The sequence below is a fragment of the Thunnus thynnus genome, chromosome 21, assembly GCF_963924715.1.
Source record: "Thunnus thynnus chromosome 21, fThuThy2.1, whole genome shotgun sequence".
NCBI classification, from domain to species: domain Eukaryota; kingdom Metazoa; phylum Chordata; class Actinopteri; order Scombriformes; family Scombridae; genus Thunnus; species Thunnus thynnus.
In genome coordinates, this window is record NC_089537.1 from 17,994,723 (window position 1) to 18,015,760 (window position 21,038).

Consider the following 21,038-nt stretch of genomic DNA (forward strand, 5'->3'; position numbering starts at 1 on the left):
CAAACTAAGCAAATAACATGGTTATTTGCTTCTCATAGGCAATAAACAGAGTAACTGTTTGCATAAAGGAAAAAGCTGCACATTACTGCAATTAAAGCTTTTACAGAAAGAAAAACCTTTATAATATATGGACAAGCAAATTAAAAATATATAGCCTTGTATCCATCATCAGATTTTTTTCCAGAAAAGTTTGCGTGTGTGTGTGTGTGTGTGTGTCAAAAAAAGACAGAGAGAGTGAGTCAGACTGCAGACGGAGATTTGTCACTAAGTCACAGCCACCACCCAGCCACTCACCTCACTAACTCACCAACAGCAGCCAACACACACACACACACACACACACACACACACACATAATGTACTGTATATACAAACACATTTCCATTCAGCACGGTTCACTGATGTTTGCTACTTATATCTCTACCTTTATCATTCACTTCCAGGATCCCCTTCATACAAAAACACATGCAGACACACAAACCACCAGATGTTTATCTGTTTAGCAGCCAAGTCCACTTTACTGCTCGTTAAAAGGAAGAATTGTTATTTAAAGTGTTTAAACCGGAGCATTAGTTGTTGCATTAAGATTTCATCATCAAATCAAATTTCAAATTAAACAGACACACTGAGTGCAATGACCAGACCCTGGTGTTTTAGCTGGATTCATCTCAAATGTAAAAAAAAAAAAAAAGGGCAGACAGAGAGAGAGAGAGAGACAGAGAGAGAGGGAGCAAGTTGAATTTGGCACTTGGATTCATCTCAGCTTGAAGTAAACCATGAGAGAAAGAAAAGGAAGGAGACAGGGAAGACTCAGAGCAAGAAAAGAGAATATTGTTCACATCATGTTCAACTCAACCTGCTTCACCCGCACCTCCTTAAAATTTGCCTTTCAGATGTCATCACAAAAATCAGATGCAGATCAGGTGTGATATAAATCCTCCCGCTTTCTTTTTATTGCAGCAAAACGTGAATACGTCATTTGATTCAACAGGTTAATTTTGTAAGAGAGAGGAAAGGAAAGGTGAGACTGGTCACGACAGGCGGCAGCGAGTGAGGTCAAAGTGTCAGCCATAACTGTCGGATACAGTCAGGTGTTTCCCCAGTTTAGGTTTCCTTCCTCTTTGATAGGAAGTGCAGTTCGCTGAGTGTCTTCTAATGTGGAATTAAAAGATTTTATGTCAGTGTGTGTACCGTTGATGATGTGTGCGATTGCCGGTGTGTAATCTTTTTATGGATGCACGGGCACTCTGCATTCAGGCATGCATATTCGGCTCCGTCTGTGTGTGTGTGTGTGTTTGTGTAAACACATGAATGCAGGGTCATGTGGTGTTCATCCTGCCTCCCTGTGGACTGACTGACCTGCCAGAGTCTTCAACAGCAGAGAGCATTTGGATTTAACAGATTTACTGTGTGTTGACCTTCACAAACAAGGAAACAGTCTGGTTCTAGACCAGCTGCTGCAGGATCCTACTGATTTTTTCCTATAATTATTACAACAGCAAATAAAAAGCACTTTTAGTATGCATTGTAGGAGACATGTGCAGTGTGTACAGTGTTTATATACAGGAAACAACCAAGGGCAGAGGAAAAGTGCCAGAAAAGAACAAAGCCGATAGGCTGAATGACTTGGATGACCTGATGTGAACTTGAGGTGATGTTTATTGAGAGAGGAATTACAATGGCTCTTAAATGACACATTACAGTAATAAAAGTATAATAGGGCTTTTACAGAGTTAATGTGTGGAGATTTATAAGTCTCTATTGGAATGTGGACCATGTAGACTCAATCATGATGTGACGACTGGGGCAACGGAGCCGTACATCGATCAGTTTTAAGAGCTCAGTCTTTATGTGTATGTGACGGTGAGCATGTCTCTCTTTGTGTGTGTTTCTCTGTGAATAACATATAGTACTCAGTGCTGTACTCACTGCCTCAAACTACACATACCCGTGTTACACACACAGTCCCAGGGACCCCCTGCTCCCTCATCCAGGTCTAGTTTATGGTGCGTGACATTCAGCTCCAGGTCACAGGGTTGAGTGTGAGTGAAGCTGCAGAGCTGCCTGCACACTTGTCAGGTTTCTACACTGGTAGGCATTAATAAAGTCACTCATCACTTAAACTACTGGCCTGGTCAAAAAAAACAAACAACTCATCATCTCACATGTGTTGCATCAATTAGATTTGTTTGCAGACATCAGATATGACTGTATCTTAATTATTTTTCTACTGTTAATACTTTTGTATTAACAGCGTATTCCTCTGTTTACTTATCAGAATAAATTGATTAAATGGATGCATTCTGTGCGGTCAGACATATAGTTGAATCATCAGCAAGCTCCATGCACACTTGCAGTAAAAATTGGTGTGTAGGAGCGTTTAACACATTAGCATAACATATCAAGATATTGTTATATAATCAGCAGATATTTTTCCTGTAGTTTTTTTTTTTTTCCAATGAAAATGACAATGAACAAAATGTGGATACCAACACATGTTAAAATAATACCTTGCTTTTCTGTATGCTGTATGATATAAGCTTTGGTATTTAACAACATATTCCCTTTTCCTCTCTTTCTCACACACACACACACACATACACACAACTCATTTTCCTTGCACCTCTCGGCCTTTAAAGCCATCTGCATTTACAGTCTGTGGGGCTCTTTAAGAGGAATAAAGCTGATATTTACTGTGGGCTTTCATTGAGTGTAAAGGCCCAGATTTGTGGTGCCCATAAACCACATCTCCCCTTCCTGCCTGTAAAAATTTAATGCCACACAGCTACCGCTGAGCTCCGGCTCCCATGAGGCTTCCATTCATTTCTTTTTCCTTTCCCTGACAGAGAGCTGAGGTGGGAAGAAACGTAGTCTGCATATTATACTTATTATACTAATATGTACTAATACTTATACTAAGTCTGTTATGACACTCCAGTGTCTTTGGGAGTATTCTAGTAGGCGTAGTTGGTTAGCCCAAAAAATATAAAATTACATAATTCAGATGGTTTTATGACTCATTTATTAAAGGAATAGTTCGACATGTTGGGAAATTACCTTATTTTTAAGTAAAAATTAAGCTACAGCCAGCAATGGGTTAGCTTAGACCGGAAACACAGGGAAACCGCTAGCCTGGCTCTGTCCAAAGGTAACAAAATCCACCTACCAGCATCTCTAAAGCTCACTGATTAAAAGGTTAAATCTTGTTAGTTTAATCCTTACAAAAAACAAAGTATAAAAAAGACAAGGTGTGGTTCTATTCGGTGGTTATGTGCCAGACTCTTTCTTGGACCAGGTGTATTGACTTTCTGGACTCTTATCAATCTTAACAGGCTGCTTCCCCCTGCTTCCACTATTATGCTAAGCTACGCTAACCAACCGCTAGCTGTAGCTTTTTTTTTACCATACAGACATGACAGTAGTATCAATCTTCTCATCTAACTCTCGGGCAAGAAAGCAAATAAGTGTATCTCCTGGAATGTCAAACTATTCCTTTAAGCATCAGCAGCGCCTAAAGGACATTAACTCCAGTTTCACCTGCTTCGTCGGGACCAAATATTTGAATATCAAATGGAGGGAAAGCAGGAGTTCGTTTAAGGACATGCTAATGTGAATGGCACTGAGCTCTGCTCCCATTTTACAGCAGCTTACCTAACAGTGTTTAACCTGGAAATGTTTCTCTGTTAGTAGACAAACATCCATTTGACCATGTGACACTAAAACTCTCCACTGAAACTAATTCACATTGAATTCATTGAGGTGGGGCCGTAACTGCTGGTTCCCCACCCTGTCTATTCAATAGCAGGGGAAACACTGCTCCTTACTGAGCTTAGGCACTGTAGCTCCTTAACACTGAGACTTTCGATACACTGTATGAGTCCCGGGCTGACATTAACCCTTCACTACACTACCTGCCATTCATTAAGCATCGAAAACACTTTGACCAGCACCTCTGTCAGGAGGAAAAGGCTATAAATTATATTTATCACATGTCGTTCCGAAAATACAAGAATCAAATGGTGCCAACTCAGACTTTATAGCAAGGGTGTTACGTGTATGAAGTGTGTGTGTGTGTGTGTTTGTGTATATATATGTGTGTGTGTGTGACATATGACATTAAAAAGTAATTTCAAGCCCAACAGACCACAATCTCTCAAACCGCCTCACTGTAATTCTATAGTTTACTCCAGCAATTTCTCAAATCAAGACTCATTTTGGAGCAAGGAAAGATTGCATGTTTTACAGTAGCAATTACATGAACTCCCATAGAGGTGGTGGTGACAGAAAACTTGGGTTATACAGTATAGCCCAATGTTTAAAATAAAATCTGCGTCCTTATCCCGGAAGACAGAAGGAGAGTGTCCCAATGCCCATGAAGACATGAGAGAATGTCACTGTTGTCCCTTCTCCTCTCCTCTCCCTCCATCCCTCCCTCCAAGCACTACTACTGAAGTTTATCTTTCTTCCTGTCTTTCATCACAGAGGTTATTAAACCCTGCGAGGGAGCTCCGCCATGTCTAATTACTCTAACGGTAAACAAAAGGAGGTCGGGTGGGGAAGGAGTGAGGAGAATGAGGAGGAGGCGGGAGGAGAGAAGAGACAGATGAAAAAACACAGCTGGCCAAGAGCCGTGTTATTATAATTCTTTAAGCGATACTGTTAGCGTGGTCAGTCTTTTAGCTGCGCAGCTAATGACTGGCTAGGCCTAATTACAGGCCGCCTGTGCTTTGCTGGGACGTGATATTCCTTCCCCGGATGGTTGTTAACTTCCCCCACAGCCAAAGCCCAACCTGACTCCCATTACCTCCCCGGCCTTCTTCGCCCACAAAACCCCAAATTACCTTTAAAGGTGTTGTATTGTTCTTTTGGCAAGGTACACAGCAGTATTTTCCACTCCGCACAGATCAGGCACGCCCAGAGGGGGCGGAAATATCAAAAATATTCATGCATTGTTCTCATAACTCACAATTTAAGAGAATGTGTAAATTACTACTAAACTGAACAAATGACCAAGACGTTAGAACAAAACTGTGAGTAAAAAGTGGAAAAAAAAACTGATTTATTACTCATATAATCACACCATTATCTAAAAACTAATGCTGCAGAAATCTATTTGGCCGAATTTGTCCTCTTGTGTCATCTGGAAGGTATTTAATATCACATGTCATTTTAAATCCAGCTCGCAAAATTATGAAAATGAGAAAATAACAAGGCCCAAAGCCTTGCAGGGAATACAGCTGGGAATATGTAGATTCCATGTTAAAAGGTCGTTTTATATCCTTCGCACACTGAGAAAGGCGTTTTAGGAATTTATGACAAAGCAAAGCAGTGCGGCCAAATACCAAAATCTAAATGAAAATGGACAAAAATAGTTCTTCAGTTGTCAGTTGCACTCGAAATGAGGACAACCTAATAAAAAAGATGTAGTAAAATCATTGCACCACACAGGTCAGGAGTATGCAATTTGGGCAGAGGATAAAATCTATTTTCAGAATACACACAGAGCAAAGTAACTCGTGCTGAAAAAAAGTTTTAAAAAGCCTCTACAGTGTGTGAAAGCTAGTGCACACTAGAGCAATTAAAAACAAACACGTTGCTGCCTTCCGGCCTTAGATCTCATGTTTTTTCGGAAAAAGTAGGGTGAATTATCGGTGAAATACTCCTTTTAGGTGAAGCTGCAGTGGCTTGAACTGATGTACTGAAGCTCTGTGCCAAACAGAAACTGGGGGACAACATCCACATTTTGTTTCTCCCTATGAGAGCTCCACAAGACGGATGCTCTCCCCATCCATCCTGTCCTCCTCCCTGTCTCTGGAGTGAGTGATGCGGTATTGAAACCATATGCCCTCCTGAATTCCTCACGGATCCTCCCATCCCGTCCAATCCCAGCAGTCCTCCACTGGCCGCGGACACTCGGCTGTCGCGAGGGGGGCCTCCCCGCTTCCTGTGTAGGATCTAAATATTTACACTCCCCGTCGTCCCGAGTGGCGAGGCGGAGAGGTCTTGATGTTTTGGGTTATGTAAAGTCCAATCCTCCAGGACACATATTTAACAGATTGTCCTTGTTAGAGCAGAATTTTTGAGCAGATTCACATCAGAGAAGGTTTTCTCATCCTCCTGACACAGACTGGGACACTAAAACAGACTACAGACAACCTGCTGTGTTAACAGTTTGCTTATAAAAGTAGTTCAGTGAGAGACAGACTGTTATATAACGGCATTTAACTCTTTCTTTAATTATGAATATATTTACATTTAACATAAATATTCCTTTACTGGAGGAAAGCAGGGATGACATCCGTTACAGGAACCCACATTGTGAGCACATGGTGTACACCTTAGCCCCCTGATTCACCGTGTACCCCCGTATCACTGTGTCTTCAAGACATCTCGACTTAAAGTCTTAAGACATCTTAGGACATCTCAAGCCAAAAGTGACAGCTGGGTAGAAGAGAGTATAGGTCTGGAGCCAAAACTGAACATGTGGTACACCCTAACTGTCCTGTAGCATAACAAATTATGAGTCTTTGTTCTCTGTTATGTCAGCCAAAGCTTTCATCTAATGCAATTACTGAGAAAAGGCCCTGCAGGAATTTAACTTACAACCTCTTGTGTTAACAGCAGCATGCTGCAACCTACTGAGAAGTCGAAGGAGATGCACTGAACAAACAGAAAATAAAGCCAACAAATCTCAGCAAAAGACTTTCAGGGAGCAGTGGAGAGAGCACACCCAGCTTGTCCAGCAAATACTTCTGTATACCATGCAGATGGTATAGCAATTAAATCGGGTGAGCAGAAAAAGCAAAGCAAAGGTAAATCGCTTCCCAGGTAGCTGGCCAAGTCGGGCCGTTTGCAGCTGTGTGTCAACGCACTAAGCTGTGTTCTGGCATCGGACGACCAAAAGTGAGCCGGCTCTGGCCTAGTTTGGCTGCCAGATTTGGCTAGGTTTTGGGGGCGCAGACTTGAGCTGTTATGGCTGAGCCTCGGCTACAGTTAGCAGCACCGTCACTAATTTTAAGAGAGTCTCAGTCTCTGGAATCAGCACAGATATACTTGGGCTGATTCTGGCACGTCATTTATCACAAGTCTGACATGAGTCCCACAAGCAGGTGTGCCGAATTCAGACTGCTGTTGGGCCAAACAATTTTGGCTACCTGAAGGTTTGCCAATACACAGCTCTATATGAGATATTTAAATACAGCAATACTACTGTATGTCCTGTGTTAACAATGTTATGTGTACTTTCCTAAACACAGTTTGAACTATTTTGCCATTTGTAGAATCAAGTTTATGAGGTTTTAGGCTGACATCTATGACATAAATCCAAGGTACACTATTCAAGTAAAGTAAGAAGAAGTTACATAATGTTATGATCCTCTCACAATTTACCTCCAAAGGCAACATTCAGTGCCACTGCAAAAAATAGTGTACCCTTTATGTAGCAAGCTGGAAAGTTCACCTTTTTATTAGCCCTAACCGTGATCTTTGATTAAGCCTAACAAAGAGTTTTAGTTGCTCAACCTTAACCTTAGTTTAGCCAAAGTTTATTTGCCACAACCAGTCTTTCTCTCACCTTAACCATACCGTAGTTGTCATGTGAAGATATGGTAGAAAGCAAGAATTTTAAAATATACTGGACGTAAGAAAAGTTATCACCAAATATCACCAATACTTGAAATATATAGAGGTGGTTGCCTGCTGGAGACACTATATTTACTGCTGCACACAGGGATCTTCTCTGAGTCAAAGCTCTGAGGCGTGAAGGCTTAATATTAGCGTGATGCTTCATCTGTCAAATTAGCCAAGGATCAGACAGATATTAACGGCAGGCTCACTGAGCGCAAGCTTTATGTGCTGTAGCAGTCACACAATGAAGCCTCACAGGAGCAGCTTAGCTTTAAGCGCTATAAAGGCTGGCCAGAATTACACAGCAGGTGAAAGGTGGGCGGATTAGGGTTTGATTTAATTTGCGGAGCTCATAACATCAAGCTTATACCTGCCCATTACATCATCTGCTGAGTAGGAAGAGGAGCGTGGGGGACTGATGAGGAGGATGAGGTCACCTGTCAAGATGATTCACCGTCTGCGTCTTAAATTCTTTAATATTTACTGCGCTGTTTTGTGTCTCTGCCATTTTCTATTGTCCAAATTCTCTACTGGGAATTATTATATTATCAAATAAACAGTCTGACATGCTTGCTTCTCCTCTTTTTACCATAATATATTCTTTTTTTTCCTGTTTGACCCCCAGTTCTTTAACTCCTTTCTGCTCTATGCTCTCTAACACCACCCATATATCTCATACTCCATCTTTTCCTCATTTACTTTAGTCTTTTTAGCTAAACACTCAAGCCAAACCCACCATTCAATAACTCAGCCTGTCTGGAGAGGTGCCACAGAAATCCCCTTCATAAATAACACATCTTATATATTGCTCTGAGAAATATATTCACCGTTCAAGATGCAGTTTCTGGGATACACTGTAATACCCTTAATCCATACAGAGAAACTACAGTAAAAAAAAAGATTTTGGACATCATCCCTGGGCGAGGATTTTCAACTGACGGGGGCTGATTAAAGAGATCCAGCACAAGTCAGGTTCAATTTATCAAGTTTCTCAAAGAGGGATACTTCAAACACATGCTGCCCATCCCCTGCTCTCAACAGGTTAGCCATCAGTTACGGATGTAGTGAGGTTAGGGCGCGGTCATTTTTGTGTCTGCTTGTGTTCATTGTTGCGCGGTGTGATGAGGTCAGTTGAGGTTCAGTGTTCGTGTAGCAGATGTCAGACTGACCTGCTGGGCTGGGCCCTCTGGATCCATCCTGTGGTTGGGTGGATCGGTTGCGGTTCTGCTGGCGACGTTTGCCGCCAGTGGAGCGGGCGGTGCGGATGTGCACTTCGCTGACCTTAAAGAACGCCACCATGAAGGGCTGCTTCTCCAGCGCGCCGTCACGTCCAACGAGCCCTGCCTCTTTGGAGCTGATGCTCTGCCCTGTTTCGAAAAACACAGCACTCAAAATTATATGACTTTTACTTCGAACTACAGATTAATGTTTGTTTTCATGTGAAACTGTGTGAATTGTGCATTAAAATTAATATATAATCTAATGTCTTACCACTGCTGGTCTCCACGCTGACCTGCAGGCCCAGGTTGTGCACCGGGCTCATCACCCACAGGTTGCTGGTGGCGGTGATGTCAAACTCCAACCAGCCCTCCTCAGCAGCCCAAAGCCTGCGAGACTCCAGCAGGAACAGATCTGCCTCTCTGGGAGAACATGTGAAAAAATAAAAAGGAAAACTTGCGTGGATAAAAGATAACATTCTTATTTGCTGAGTTAAACATCAAAATGTACAGAGCCAAAGAGGGAAAAAAAAAAGTTTTTTGCTACAAATTGTGAATGTACAAAAGAGGATTAGGGCCACAAATTTATTTGTATGAATGAAAAAGATAAAATGTAAGAGAGAAATTAGCTTGCTGGCAGTCGTAACAAACACATAATTATCTAATTTATCTGATTTAAAGGGGACCTATTGTAGAAAGTGATTTCCATTTCTTTTTTGATTATAAAGCAGGTCTAGGTGCTACATAAATACTATGAAAGTATCAAAACGCTCAGTCCACGGAGAAATGCACACAGCCCATATTCAGAAACTATGACTTTAAACGAGTCGTTAAGGTTGTGATGTCACAACTATTCGCTCAGTGTTTCCCCTACCATTGCCTTATGTTATTTACCTAATTTATGTGCACTTGTTTCATTTCAGCTCAGTGTGAGAGTCTCTACCATGTTTTGCTGGCATTTATGGTTGCACTACTTTCTCTCTTCTCCTCTGCTCTGTGTTTCACTGGGGGCGGGGCTTAGTCCCTCCACACACACACACAGAGCGGAACAGAGGAGAGGCAGAGAGAAGCAAATTTGTCATTGCACAGCCTTCCATAGGTTGGATAACATTATCCTCAGTGGTGGTCAGCACAATTTACCGATGAGTTTCACCCAGAGCCCTGGCTTTACCTAGCTACAGTAGGCTACAGTCTGGTACCTGTGGTTGGCCTGGTCATGCGTCACTCAGAAAACAGTTAGCCAATCAGAGGAGAGGGCATTGAGCAGACACAAAACCATTTAAGGCTGAATGAGACAGAGGGGCTGCATCCGTGGCTTGTACAGCTGTAACTAGGTGCTTTTTGACCATAAAACATTCAAATGTTTGTAAATAGACCACAAAAATGAAAATATTAAACTGGGAAAGGGGCATCATATGACCTCTTTAAAAAAGCAATCCTGTAAGACTTCCAACACCATGACTGCCATGGTCACGATTTGATGAGATCATTCTTTCCCATTTAGATTTCAAAATTATTTTTTAACCAGAGCTTCATTGACCTTTAAGTTTGCCACAACTTGAAGGTTTTTAAATCAAGTTCTGACAGAGCTGCCAGGTTTGATCCGTTCACTTAAAATGGGTAAATTTGGCTTTTACAAATGTGATGGAAATTTGTTTTTCATGGGGTAGAGGTTAGTTTTAAACTGGCCCATGATCAAAAATGTTAAGTTAAAGTAGATTAAGAGTTAAAAATCCTGCAACCCAACTTTTTAAAAAGACAAGAAGACAGGATTTATGAAACACAGAGAAATGATACACATTTGATTAAGCACCGAGGAAGAGAACGTACAGGGAGAGACACATCTGAGAAGTATGTAGCAAAGCACAAAACTTACAGAGAGAGAGAGAGAGGAGGAGTGTATAAAATACGAACCAACATCAGAAAACATGAAAAATACAAAAAAAGAGGAAACAGGACATGATTTAAAGTGTCTGCTCTGCTTCAGTCTGATCATTTTGCTCTGTTGTTGTGCAGTATAGTCTCATTATAGCTCAGAGCGGAGATAAAGAGATCTACCTCTTTAAGAACTCAGGAGAGACACAGGAGCTCTTGGTTCGTATCAGGGTAACAGTATCATAACAAAATGACAGGAAGATGAATAGCAGCACTTAACAGAAAATGCACTGTATTCTTCTCCACTGTAGGTTTGACCATAAGGTCCACCTCTCTGAGGGACAGGGGAAAGGAAGGAATTAAATCTTTGGTATCAGGCTACAGGTATGTTAATATCATTTACAATGTTTTGTGAGAATGAAATCAGGCTTCAAAATGGAAGATGTCAAACAGTGGAAGAGAATATTACCAATGCAGAGTGTTAAATGAAAAGAGAGCAGAGGAGACGTGAGGAAAAGACAGAGTGTGAGTGATAAGAGGGCTTGTCCTCCCACTGTCCCATTACAGTAGTAATAACACAGCATCGGGTCGGTCAGACCCTCCTCCCAAACCGACATCAAAGCCTCGCAATCATCCAGGTGTTCGGAGAATGCCCCTGCAGTCATGCATCAGCAGCGCCTCTTTATTGGTCATTAATGAGAGTGTTTCTGACGGCTTCCGTATGAGCCTCTAGTCCCTGTTTTCCCTCACACACACACACACACGCGCTCTCCACCCTACTGCTAAGTTCACACGTTTGTCACAGCATGAGCCAGCGTACCGATGTTTCCGCCTCATCATCACAGCCACCGTTCGCCTGACGAAGAACAGCAGGGGGTACATCACAGAGCCGCCTGCAGGGCGAAGGCTACTGAGAGCCTACTGTAAAACTGCTTATTGACTGACTGCTTAAATGAACTGGAATAATAAGGTTAAGGGTCAAAGTAGTGTTTTTTTGCTACAATAAATCTCCTTTATAAGTCTTGTCAGTAGCTGTTGTTAAAATTGTGATGCAATGTGAGAGAGTGTAGCTCAAAGCTAATGTGCTTTCATCTTTTAAACTGCTGAAAAGGCATATTTGTAAGAATGTAAAAGCAATATGTAAGTGAGACATCTGGAGGGAAAAGATCAGGGAAGAGCTCTCTGTGCTCTAAGAATGAGAATAAAGGTAATATTACCTCTAGCAGGAGTTGAAGTATGTGTATTAGAGAAGAGAGGAATGAAATCATCCTGTTAGCTACAGTATAACGGCTGGCAAAATGCTGCTGAATGGGTTTTGGTCAGTAAAAACAGCATTCGCAGCAACCTGCCCTTTCTCATTGGATGTCAGGCCTGCCACATTTTTGGCATTGTAGTCTCTCACATTCCTTGCCTGCTGTTAGCGAAACCGCCCCAATCAAATGAAAAGTACAAAGGGTGTCAGGCTAATTAAGCGCTCTATCATTATGGCTTAGAGTCAAAACAGGAGTCAGGTTTTTACGGGAAGGAGGGGCACAAGAAAGTTAATAGGCTCCCCGCTGATTGGGCGATTACGAAGGTACAGTTTTGCAAAAAAGCAGAAAATGAGAAAAACAACAGCAAAGCCTTTATAGAGCAAATAACTGTTTACTTCTAGGCTGTACTTTTTGTCATATTGTTGCCCATCGATCTTCAGGAGACACTTTCAGAGCGGTTAATTAAACATACATCTTAAAGATGAGACTGTAAAATAAGCAGTTTGATTTTTTTAACTGAATGCATGTTGCACCTTTAATTCACTCTCATGAAATGTAAACACAGAGGCGACAATCTTTCTCCACCTGATAGCGCACCATCTAGGCTGTAATTTTCTTCAAGGTAAGAAAAGCTGTCCTACAATAATACAGAAATTGGAGATATATGGGCCCTTTAATCTCCAAATATCTCCAAAAATAAAAGGCTTTACCTCCAGGCTGGAGAGCACAAACCACCCATTGTAGGGATAAAGGAATGCAGCAAATAAGTAGCTTTTGATACCCATAGAAACCTTTTGACAGACGGAAAAATATACTTTGCCAACATCTATAGCTGAAAGTGTTAAACTTGTTCAGTCCGAGGATTTCAGAGTGGATCAGCTTTATCCTGGGACTGCAGTCTGAGAACATTTGGTGTTAGAGACCCCACCCGAAGGTGTTTTTGTTTCTTGACGTTGCTTAACACAAAATAACATATTAATCAAGCGTAATGGCTCTCCATACATCTACAGCTTCACAGTTTATACATGAAGAAAGACTGGCACACAGTTACTTTGATGTGTGTTCACTGATAAACAAAATATACCAGGCAACATTAGATGTATATATCAGACATTCTCTTCGTGTTAGTATTGGTTCTCACTGGGCGGGCTTGATAAAACACAAATATCATTCAGAAATCTTACTGGATGTTTATCTACCCCTGTAGACGTAATGTAAATGTTTGGCATGTATTAGCTGTGCTCATTTGGGGGACGGGAGGATTTTGAAGCTGTGCTATTTCTGTAAGACGTGGTTTTGCTTGATTTTACATTATAAACACAGCGAGAGCCCAGAGTCTATGTAACACACAGGGAGAATGATAGAAAGATAGAGAGGTGACTTTTTTTTTAAATCATACTCTTTACCCTCTAGTATCCAGAAAAAAGTCGACTGAGTGTGTTTTTTTTCAGCAATACATTATTTGAAATCACAGTTCCAGTGTAACTCTATCAGGTCCATCCATGTTGCATCAATGTACACCCATGTTGTGCATGTTTTTAGGATCTCTGAGTTAAGAGATAACAAATACATCATTCTGAATTACAGGAAAAATTGTATAAAATAAAAATATTTCCATCTGATATAAGGATGCAGCCACAATAATCTAACTTAATGTATTTGGCTTCAATGAAGGACTGAAACAAGGAGCTACAGTACAATATACATGCTTATAACTGTGTGTGTGTGTGTGTGTGTGTGTGTGTGTGTGTGTGTGTGTGTGTGTGTGTGTTACCTGTCAGGGTGCTCCTTGACCACCTGGTAGACTTTGAGGAGGAAGGTGTCATTGCGGAAGGCGCGGCTCACACACTCCTTGTAGAGTCGGAACTCGGCTGCGGTGATAGCTTCACCCTCGGGGATCTGCGAGAGGTTGAACTTAAACTCCTTGTGGTGACGCCGCTGCGGAGAGAGCTCTCTGTCGTACTCCACTATGGGATGGAAGCACACACACACACACACACACACACGGTCACAACGTTATCCCTGAAGAGAAAGACAGGGGGAAAGAAAAATACCTCTCTAGACAAAGTTAAACACTGGTATGCTTTTGCATTTCTCACTACTGTTCTTGTAGTTTGATTAGATTTATACTTCGATTTTCAGAAAATAGGATTAAATTACATATTTACAAACAGGGTTTCCGTGTAAATATACAGTAGTGAGTGATGAGCGGATATTCTTTTCACAGACACTGCGCTGAGATCGACCATAGAAGCCTTTAAAACCATCACATGTGATTTATACTTAAAGGTCTAATAGGTTTTGTGGTTTCCAGTTTCCCTAAATAAACCCCTGTTATTGTCAGTCCGAAGCAAAAGCCCATGATTTTTTTTTCAGTGGCAGCAAACCTAGAGACATTCTGAGACCACTTCTGACAGCGTGAAATGACAAAAACCAACAAATGCGCTCCCTCCTCTGCTTTTAAGTACAATATGCGCCATAATGATAATGTGCTCTCTGGGGAATCGGTTCCTGTCTCAGCTGGAGGTTTTTTCTCCCACAGCAAAGGGCCAGCAGAGTCAGTATGACGACGGACACACAGAGCGAGAAGAGGAAAATGAATAAAGAGGGGCATGTCGAATGCAATTAGAAGGTCGTGCACAGAAATACCCATGCAGGCATAAACAGTAGCTAAAACCTCAGATATGTGCTATATTCTGCAAAGCACACACAAAACAAGTAGCCTAACTTAATTGCTTGAGCACCCAAAACACACATCAACACATTCTTACTATTCTTACTCCATCACACTCTCACTGATTTAAATACTTTCTTGTATGCTACACACAACCACACACACACACAAACATACATACACTATCATCATCTCCATGCCAGTTTCCACTCAGCACAGAGAGGTTCAACAGGCTGTGGTTTCACCACCACAGAGTGCAGACTGACTGGGAACCAAAACTGGATTTATGCAACCGACTAGGTTTTTCACCTGCAGTGGACCAAACATAGATATTCATCATCATACATTTGTCTACTCTGCCTTCTGCTACTACGGCTGCAGCTGCAGGATTTGTGTGTTAAAGGAATAGCTCAACATTTTGGGAAATATGCTTATTTGAAACTCTGCCTGAAGGTAACAAAATGTGCCCACCAACACCTCTAGAGCTTACCAATTACCACATTATATGGTTAATCCACACAAAGTCTGAAATGTAAAAATTGGCAAATTGTGGTTTTACAGGGGTTATATGCCAGAACAAGCTGGGAAGACTATCTTTAGTGGTGCTGCTGGTTGGCAGATTTAGTTCAGACAGAACCAGGCTAGCTGTTTCTCCCTGTTTCCAGTCTTTATGTTATGCTAAGCTGAGCTATGCTAACCATCTGCTGGCTGTAGCTGTGTATTTATCATACAGACATGAAAGTGGTAAAGATTTTCTCATTGTAACAAACCAAATAATTGTTTATTTTAAAAATGAGATCTCTATATCCAAAACATTTGTTAATAGAACAGAAGATTTTAATTTTCGCACTATTTTCTTTCTCATATACACGTTCAGTCTCTCTTTCATTGTTGCCCTCATCCTTTGATATACCATAGCAATATGAGGAGTCTTTGTGACTAGATAAGTGACTGCAGACTGTCCACTGGAAACATCTCCTTCCCACATTACCCCAACACATGGCTCTATAATTAAGTGTGTCCAGCAGTTTCAGACATATTTAAGAAATTACATATCTGAAGTAGTCAAAAAAAGTAAAGGGGCCAACATTTTGAATTTATTTAAATGGATATTTTATTTAGAAGAACCAAACCTGAGGTAAGAAAAAAATGTATTTTTGTACCTGAGCCAGGCTTGTTAAAACTTTCTGGTAATTTTATGATGTGGGGACCCGCCCAAAATGGACCAATGACACATTTTGTTCCCCAAGTCACAGCTGAAGAGAAAATTGTGTTGATGTGGGAATACTGGAACCAATCAGACTCTCCCAAAAGTGCCAGCCCCACCTTATACCCACACCCAGGAAGGTCAAAGCTCCCCTCATCCCAAGACATTTCCAAGTTACATAAATGCTGAACTTAAGTAACAAACCAAGCATAAAAGGCAGGGAGGGAAGGAATGTCTGTCTAGCTTCATAGCATTTCTGAGGAGCTTGAGTAGTCCAATCCTGAACCACATATTGCTGCAACTCGGTCAAAACAAATTATGATAATTGAGGCATCTCAGTTTGCGACTCAGCCAATCTGGCTTCTTTGTACTTCAAACACTTTTCAAAGAGGAGAGGAAACCACCTATAGAGAATGAGATGTTATTCACATCAGACAGAGACACTGTGACTGCTATCAGATGTGACAGTGACCATTTCATCCTCTTACTCCACAAGCTGCCCACTCACACACACACACACACATACACACACACAGATGTTGCAGTAACTGTGTGTGATATCTGGGCTTGTGTTGAAGGGAAGATAAATCAGCTAAACTTTGTGTGTGTGCATGTGAGTGTGAATGTGTGTGTAGGCCTTGAGTAGAGGTCATGGTACTCTAAATGACTTTACAACACTCCCTCCAACACCCCCGGGCCTGAAGACCAACAGCTTGAAATTTTATATTCCCTCTTAAAAAATCTACTGACTTTTTGGCACGAAAGCTCTTTGATAAACTTCGTGTAGGTGGTGAGAAGGTCAGGAGGAGTTTCACATGCATGTATCAAATATTTATTACATTTGCTGAAAAATACAATAGTAAGATGTACAAAATAACAAGCACCTGTACAGAGTGTGTTTAACAGACTGTACTGACAATCTCAACATTTTACCGAGCAAAGGTAAACTTTCATCAGGAGATGAAATGAGATCGTTATGCTGTGAATGCAGCCCTGTAATCACACAAGTTCCAGTAATAAGTGAAACCAGATATAAACAGCGTACAGCCTCCGTTACAGTGTAGCTAAATATAATGTATTAGTCTTAAAGGGCACTCCAGAGATCTTACACATGCTCAGTTTACTCACCACGATTAGCGCTACGCAGCCTGTGAAAACAGTTAATATGCAAAATGTCTTCTGTGGCTCGGGAAGAGGAGCTTTGTCAAGCCTGTGAAAGTTTTTCAATATTTTCAGCAGCAGAGCCGGATGAGCTTTGTCAAATTTGAGAAAATTACCCTGATGATGTCATAGTGACCTCATCAAGATTATCTCTGCTTGAGCTTGAAGACTTAAAATTTGTAACAGAAAGCTGGTATTACAAATTGGAGGGGTGGGGTTTGAAAGGCATGGGCTTTTAACGAAAAGATGCTATATGTTGCATTGTGGGAAATGTAGGATCTAGTGTTTTTGGAGCTTGACCCATACTAGGGACTGAAATTCAGGATATCTCAGCCTCTGCTGCTTCAGTTCTGACCTTTTGTTTTACTGTCTCTTATAGTCCACACACTTCATAGAAATATAAATAGAAAATCACTAGAGTAACCTTATAATATTGGATTTTATTGAGATGTAACTGCCAGCAAAGGTTTCCTGCCATTTTACACATTTGTTGATATTTCTGTTGTTCTTTTTGCATAGGAAATATTGCAGCGGTGAGAGATTCCTAATATCTACAATTTATGTGATATGACGTCATAGCAGCATAATACATTCCTCTGACAGCCATTTTTAAATGTTGTGTCACTGGTACAGGGCCAGTTGCACATGCGCAGACTTGCTCAACAACAAGAGTGTTCAAAGCCTTGATGGGGAGACAATAACATGTTCACTCATTTCCTCTTATTGTGACATTTTATTCCTTGTATTTCCAGTAAAATATGACAAAATGTTATAAGAAGAGTGAAAACGATTCTAGTCTGGGAGAAAACTGCTTTCACTGAAGTGAAAAATGTATGTACCTATTTCATGAGACTTTAATGAAATTCACAGAACGCTTTTCGTTTATTTTCCTCGCTGAACAAAATCTCAGGGCTCTCCTGAGCTCCCTCAACAAGTCACAAGCAGCTTCGAGTTCAAATGAATCATTTTTTAAAATCTCAGCGAGGGGAGCTATTTTGAACAGCTACCAGATGAAGACAAACAATTATAACTATGAAATATTTAAATAGCTGCAGTCTCACATCTCACATAATCATAAGCTTTATCACTGCAGTCCTCTGCGAAGCGGCCTGGGAGCCACAGCGTTAAGCTGCATTCCAGCTGCTTCTCCACCTTCTCAGCTTGAAATTCGATTGAAATCCACTGAGGAGTCACATCTAAAATCAAAGGAAAGTCTTCACACGACGCGTACAGGGAGCACAACCTCTGTACTCATCTACCATGACGTGAGCTTTGAGACAGGAACACACAGAAGGGAAAAGGGATTTAGATTTGGATGATTCAGGGAGGGATTCATTCAGAGTGATTCTAAAGATGGAAAAAAAGTGATTATATTAGTGATTTGGTACAAACTGTGCACAATGGAATTTGCAGGAAAAGAGTGTGAATGTGTCATATGTGCATGAATGATAATCTGTACGTGCAGTTTATGGCTTCCTTTTATTACCACACACCCGTCTTTGTTCATGAGAATTTTCACCCAAACATAGAATATGACAAAGTTAATGTTTATTTAGTCTAAACGATTAAAGCTGATATTATCAGGGACTTTCTGTGATGATTCACTCAAACACTTTGGGTTATTTAATCTGCTACGAGAAACAGAAAGACACAGGAGACAGAAAGTTAAACGAAAAGAGAGAGTGAGTAATCAAAGGGAGGATATAAAAAGGATATATGAAGGAAAAAGAAAGAAAGAAAGAGAAAGAAAGATAGAGAGACAGAAAGTAAAAGAAAGAAGAGACTGAAAGAGAAGAGTGAGAGTGAGAAAGAGAGAGAAAATAAAAAGAAAAAGAAAGAAAGAGAAATTGAGAGAAATAAAGAAAAGAAAGAGAAGTAGAATGTATGAAAGAGAGAGGAAGAAAGAAATAGAGAAAGAAAGAAAGAAAGAGAAAGAAAGACAGACAGAAAGAAAGAGAAAGAAAGACAGAGAGACAGAAAGCAAAAGAAAGAAGAGACTGAGAGAGAAGAGTGAGTGAGAAAGAGAGAAAATAAAGAGAAAGAGAAAGAAAGCGAGAAAGTGAGAAGGAAAAAAGAAAAGAGAAATTGAGAGAAATAAATAAAGAAAAGAAAGAGAAGTAGAATGTATGAAAGAGAGGAAGAAAGAAATAGAGAGAGAGAGAGAAAGAAAAGAGTGAGAGAGAGAAATAAAGAAAATAAAGAGAAAGATAAAGAAAGAAAGAGACGAATTGAGAGAGAGAAAGAAATAAAAGAGAAATAAAAATCATGAAAGAGAGAGGAAGAAAGAAAAGAATGAAATAGAGAAAGAAATAGAGAAATAGAAATAGAAAGAGAAATAGAGAGAAAGAAAGAAAGAAAGAAAGAAAGAAAGAAAGAAAGACAAATTAGGTTTCTTAGGGAGGCTGAATGGAAAAGACAAAAAAAGCATCACTTGTGTGTCAATTAAAAAAAAAACAAAAAAACTTTGTGTCAGTTAAAATAATACAGGCGGACAAAGCGAGAGGGGGAGAAGTGGATAAGATGATAAGACCAGACGGAGAAAGACAAAGTCAGTGTCACAGAGAGGAAGATGGAGAGACCGAAGGGACAAACGCAGTGGGAGAAAGGGAAAGAGACGGGAGTCTGGGAGGCAATGGGAGGAAGACGGAGGGAGAGTGACAGAAACAGAGTGAGAAGGACGATATGCAGATTCACTTGGACGCTTTGATAGGAGCTGTTCTCTCGTTTCCACCTGCGCAGCATCTGGCTCTGCTGTGCTGTTCCTACTGCTGTAGGTATTACGGCAACCCACACACACACACACACACACACACACACACACACACACACACACACACACACACACACACCCTGACCTTGGGAATCTTCTACTATCACATGTATTCATATGGTCCTTATATTCACAGTCTTAAAATTGAAAACTGCTTTATAACCTGTGACTATTACTAGATATTTAGCACTCAATATTTTAAAATATGGAACATAAAAACTAAGAAATATCTGTTTTTGGTGGAAACCAACCTAAAAATGGCTAATAAGTCAAGTCACATCTGCAATTATTTTCTCATATGATACATTACATGAATATTAAACGCTTGCTTTAAATCAATGGCCTATGACACAGCAGGTATATCGTTTCCCATTAGAGTCACTGGACTATACATTATTTGAAAAAAAAAAAAAAAAGACAACTCCAGTGGAGCTGAAGTTCATAGTTCACGCTCGCAAACACAGACTTGAACTTCAGCATGTAAAGCTGGCTTTTTATGAACTGGGATGCGTGCCCCTTTAAGAACCAAAGGAAAGGAAAAGGGGAAAAAGGTGCTGAAAGAAAGACAAGTGAGCAATCTTTGAGCCAGAAGGTTGTCTGTGCAAGGAGAGGTGGGCAGATGAGTGGACAAACAGGCAGACAATATAGAAGAAGAGACAAAAATGAATCTGTCAGTGATTAATAACCACAACCTCGGGAGTAAAAAAAACAGCAACCGCAAGTTATTCAATAATCCTGAAGTACATCACGGGCCCCCCGCTGGACCCCCTGTAGTTTGCCTACCAGGCTAAAAGGTCAATGGAGGCTGCAGTCAACATGAGACTGCACTACATCCTACAGCACCTCCACTCCCCAGGGACATTCACAAGGATCCTGTTTATGGACTTGAGCTTGGTGTTCAACACCGTCCACCAGAACTCACCAGCTCACTGTGCCCGCCTCCACCTGTCAGTGGATCACAAACTTCCTGACAGACAGGAAGCAGCAGGTGAGGCTGGGAGAAATCATATTCAGCACCTGAGCGGTCGGTATGGACGCCCCTCAGGGATGTGTGCTCTCCCCCCGCTGCTCTTCTCCCTCTACACCAACGACTGCACAGGAGACCCGCCAGTTCCACTCCAGTGCAGTCACAATAACTTGGAGCTGAAAACGCTCAAAACTATGGAGATGACAGTGGACTCCAGTGGACAGTGGAGCCCCCTCATCACTGCCCCCCCCCTTCACCATACTCAACAGCACCGTGTCGTCTGTGGAA

General features: G+C 41.0%; 2 protein-coding genes across 2 annotated transcripts in view; both read right to left on the reverse strand.

Moving 5' to 3' along the window:
• The window catches only part of bmp6 (bone morphogenetic protein 6), a 45,357-nt gene that overhangs the window by 3,707 nt on the left and 20,612 nt on the right, over positions 1-21,038 (reverse strand). The window contains exons 2-4 of the mRNA XM_067578255.1: positions 13,746-13,938; positions 9,118-9,266; positions 8,796-8,993 (exon numbers count right to left, since the gene is read on the reverse strand). Coding sequence (XP_067434356.1) covers positions 8,796-8,993; positions 9,118-9,266; positions 13,746-13,938 — 540 coding nt within the window. The remainder of the gene's footprint in view (positions 1-8,795; positions 8,994-9,117; positions 9,267-13,745; positions 13,939-21,038) is intronic.
• The window catches only part of zgc:101569 (uncharacterized protein LOC449822 homolog), a 50,009-nt gene continuing 42,780 nt past the window's right edge, over positions 13,810-21,038 (reverse strand). Inside the window, exon 8 of the mRNA XM_067578259.1 lies at positions 13,810-13,938. The gene's annotated coding sequence lies outside the window, so the exon portion shown is untranslated. The remainder of the gene's footprint in view (positions 13,939-21,038) is intronic.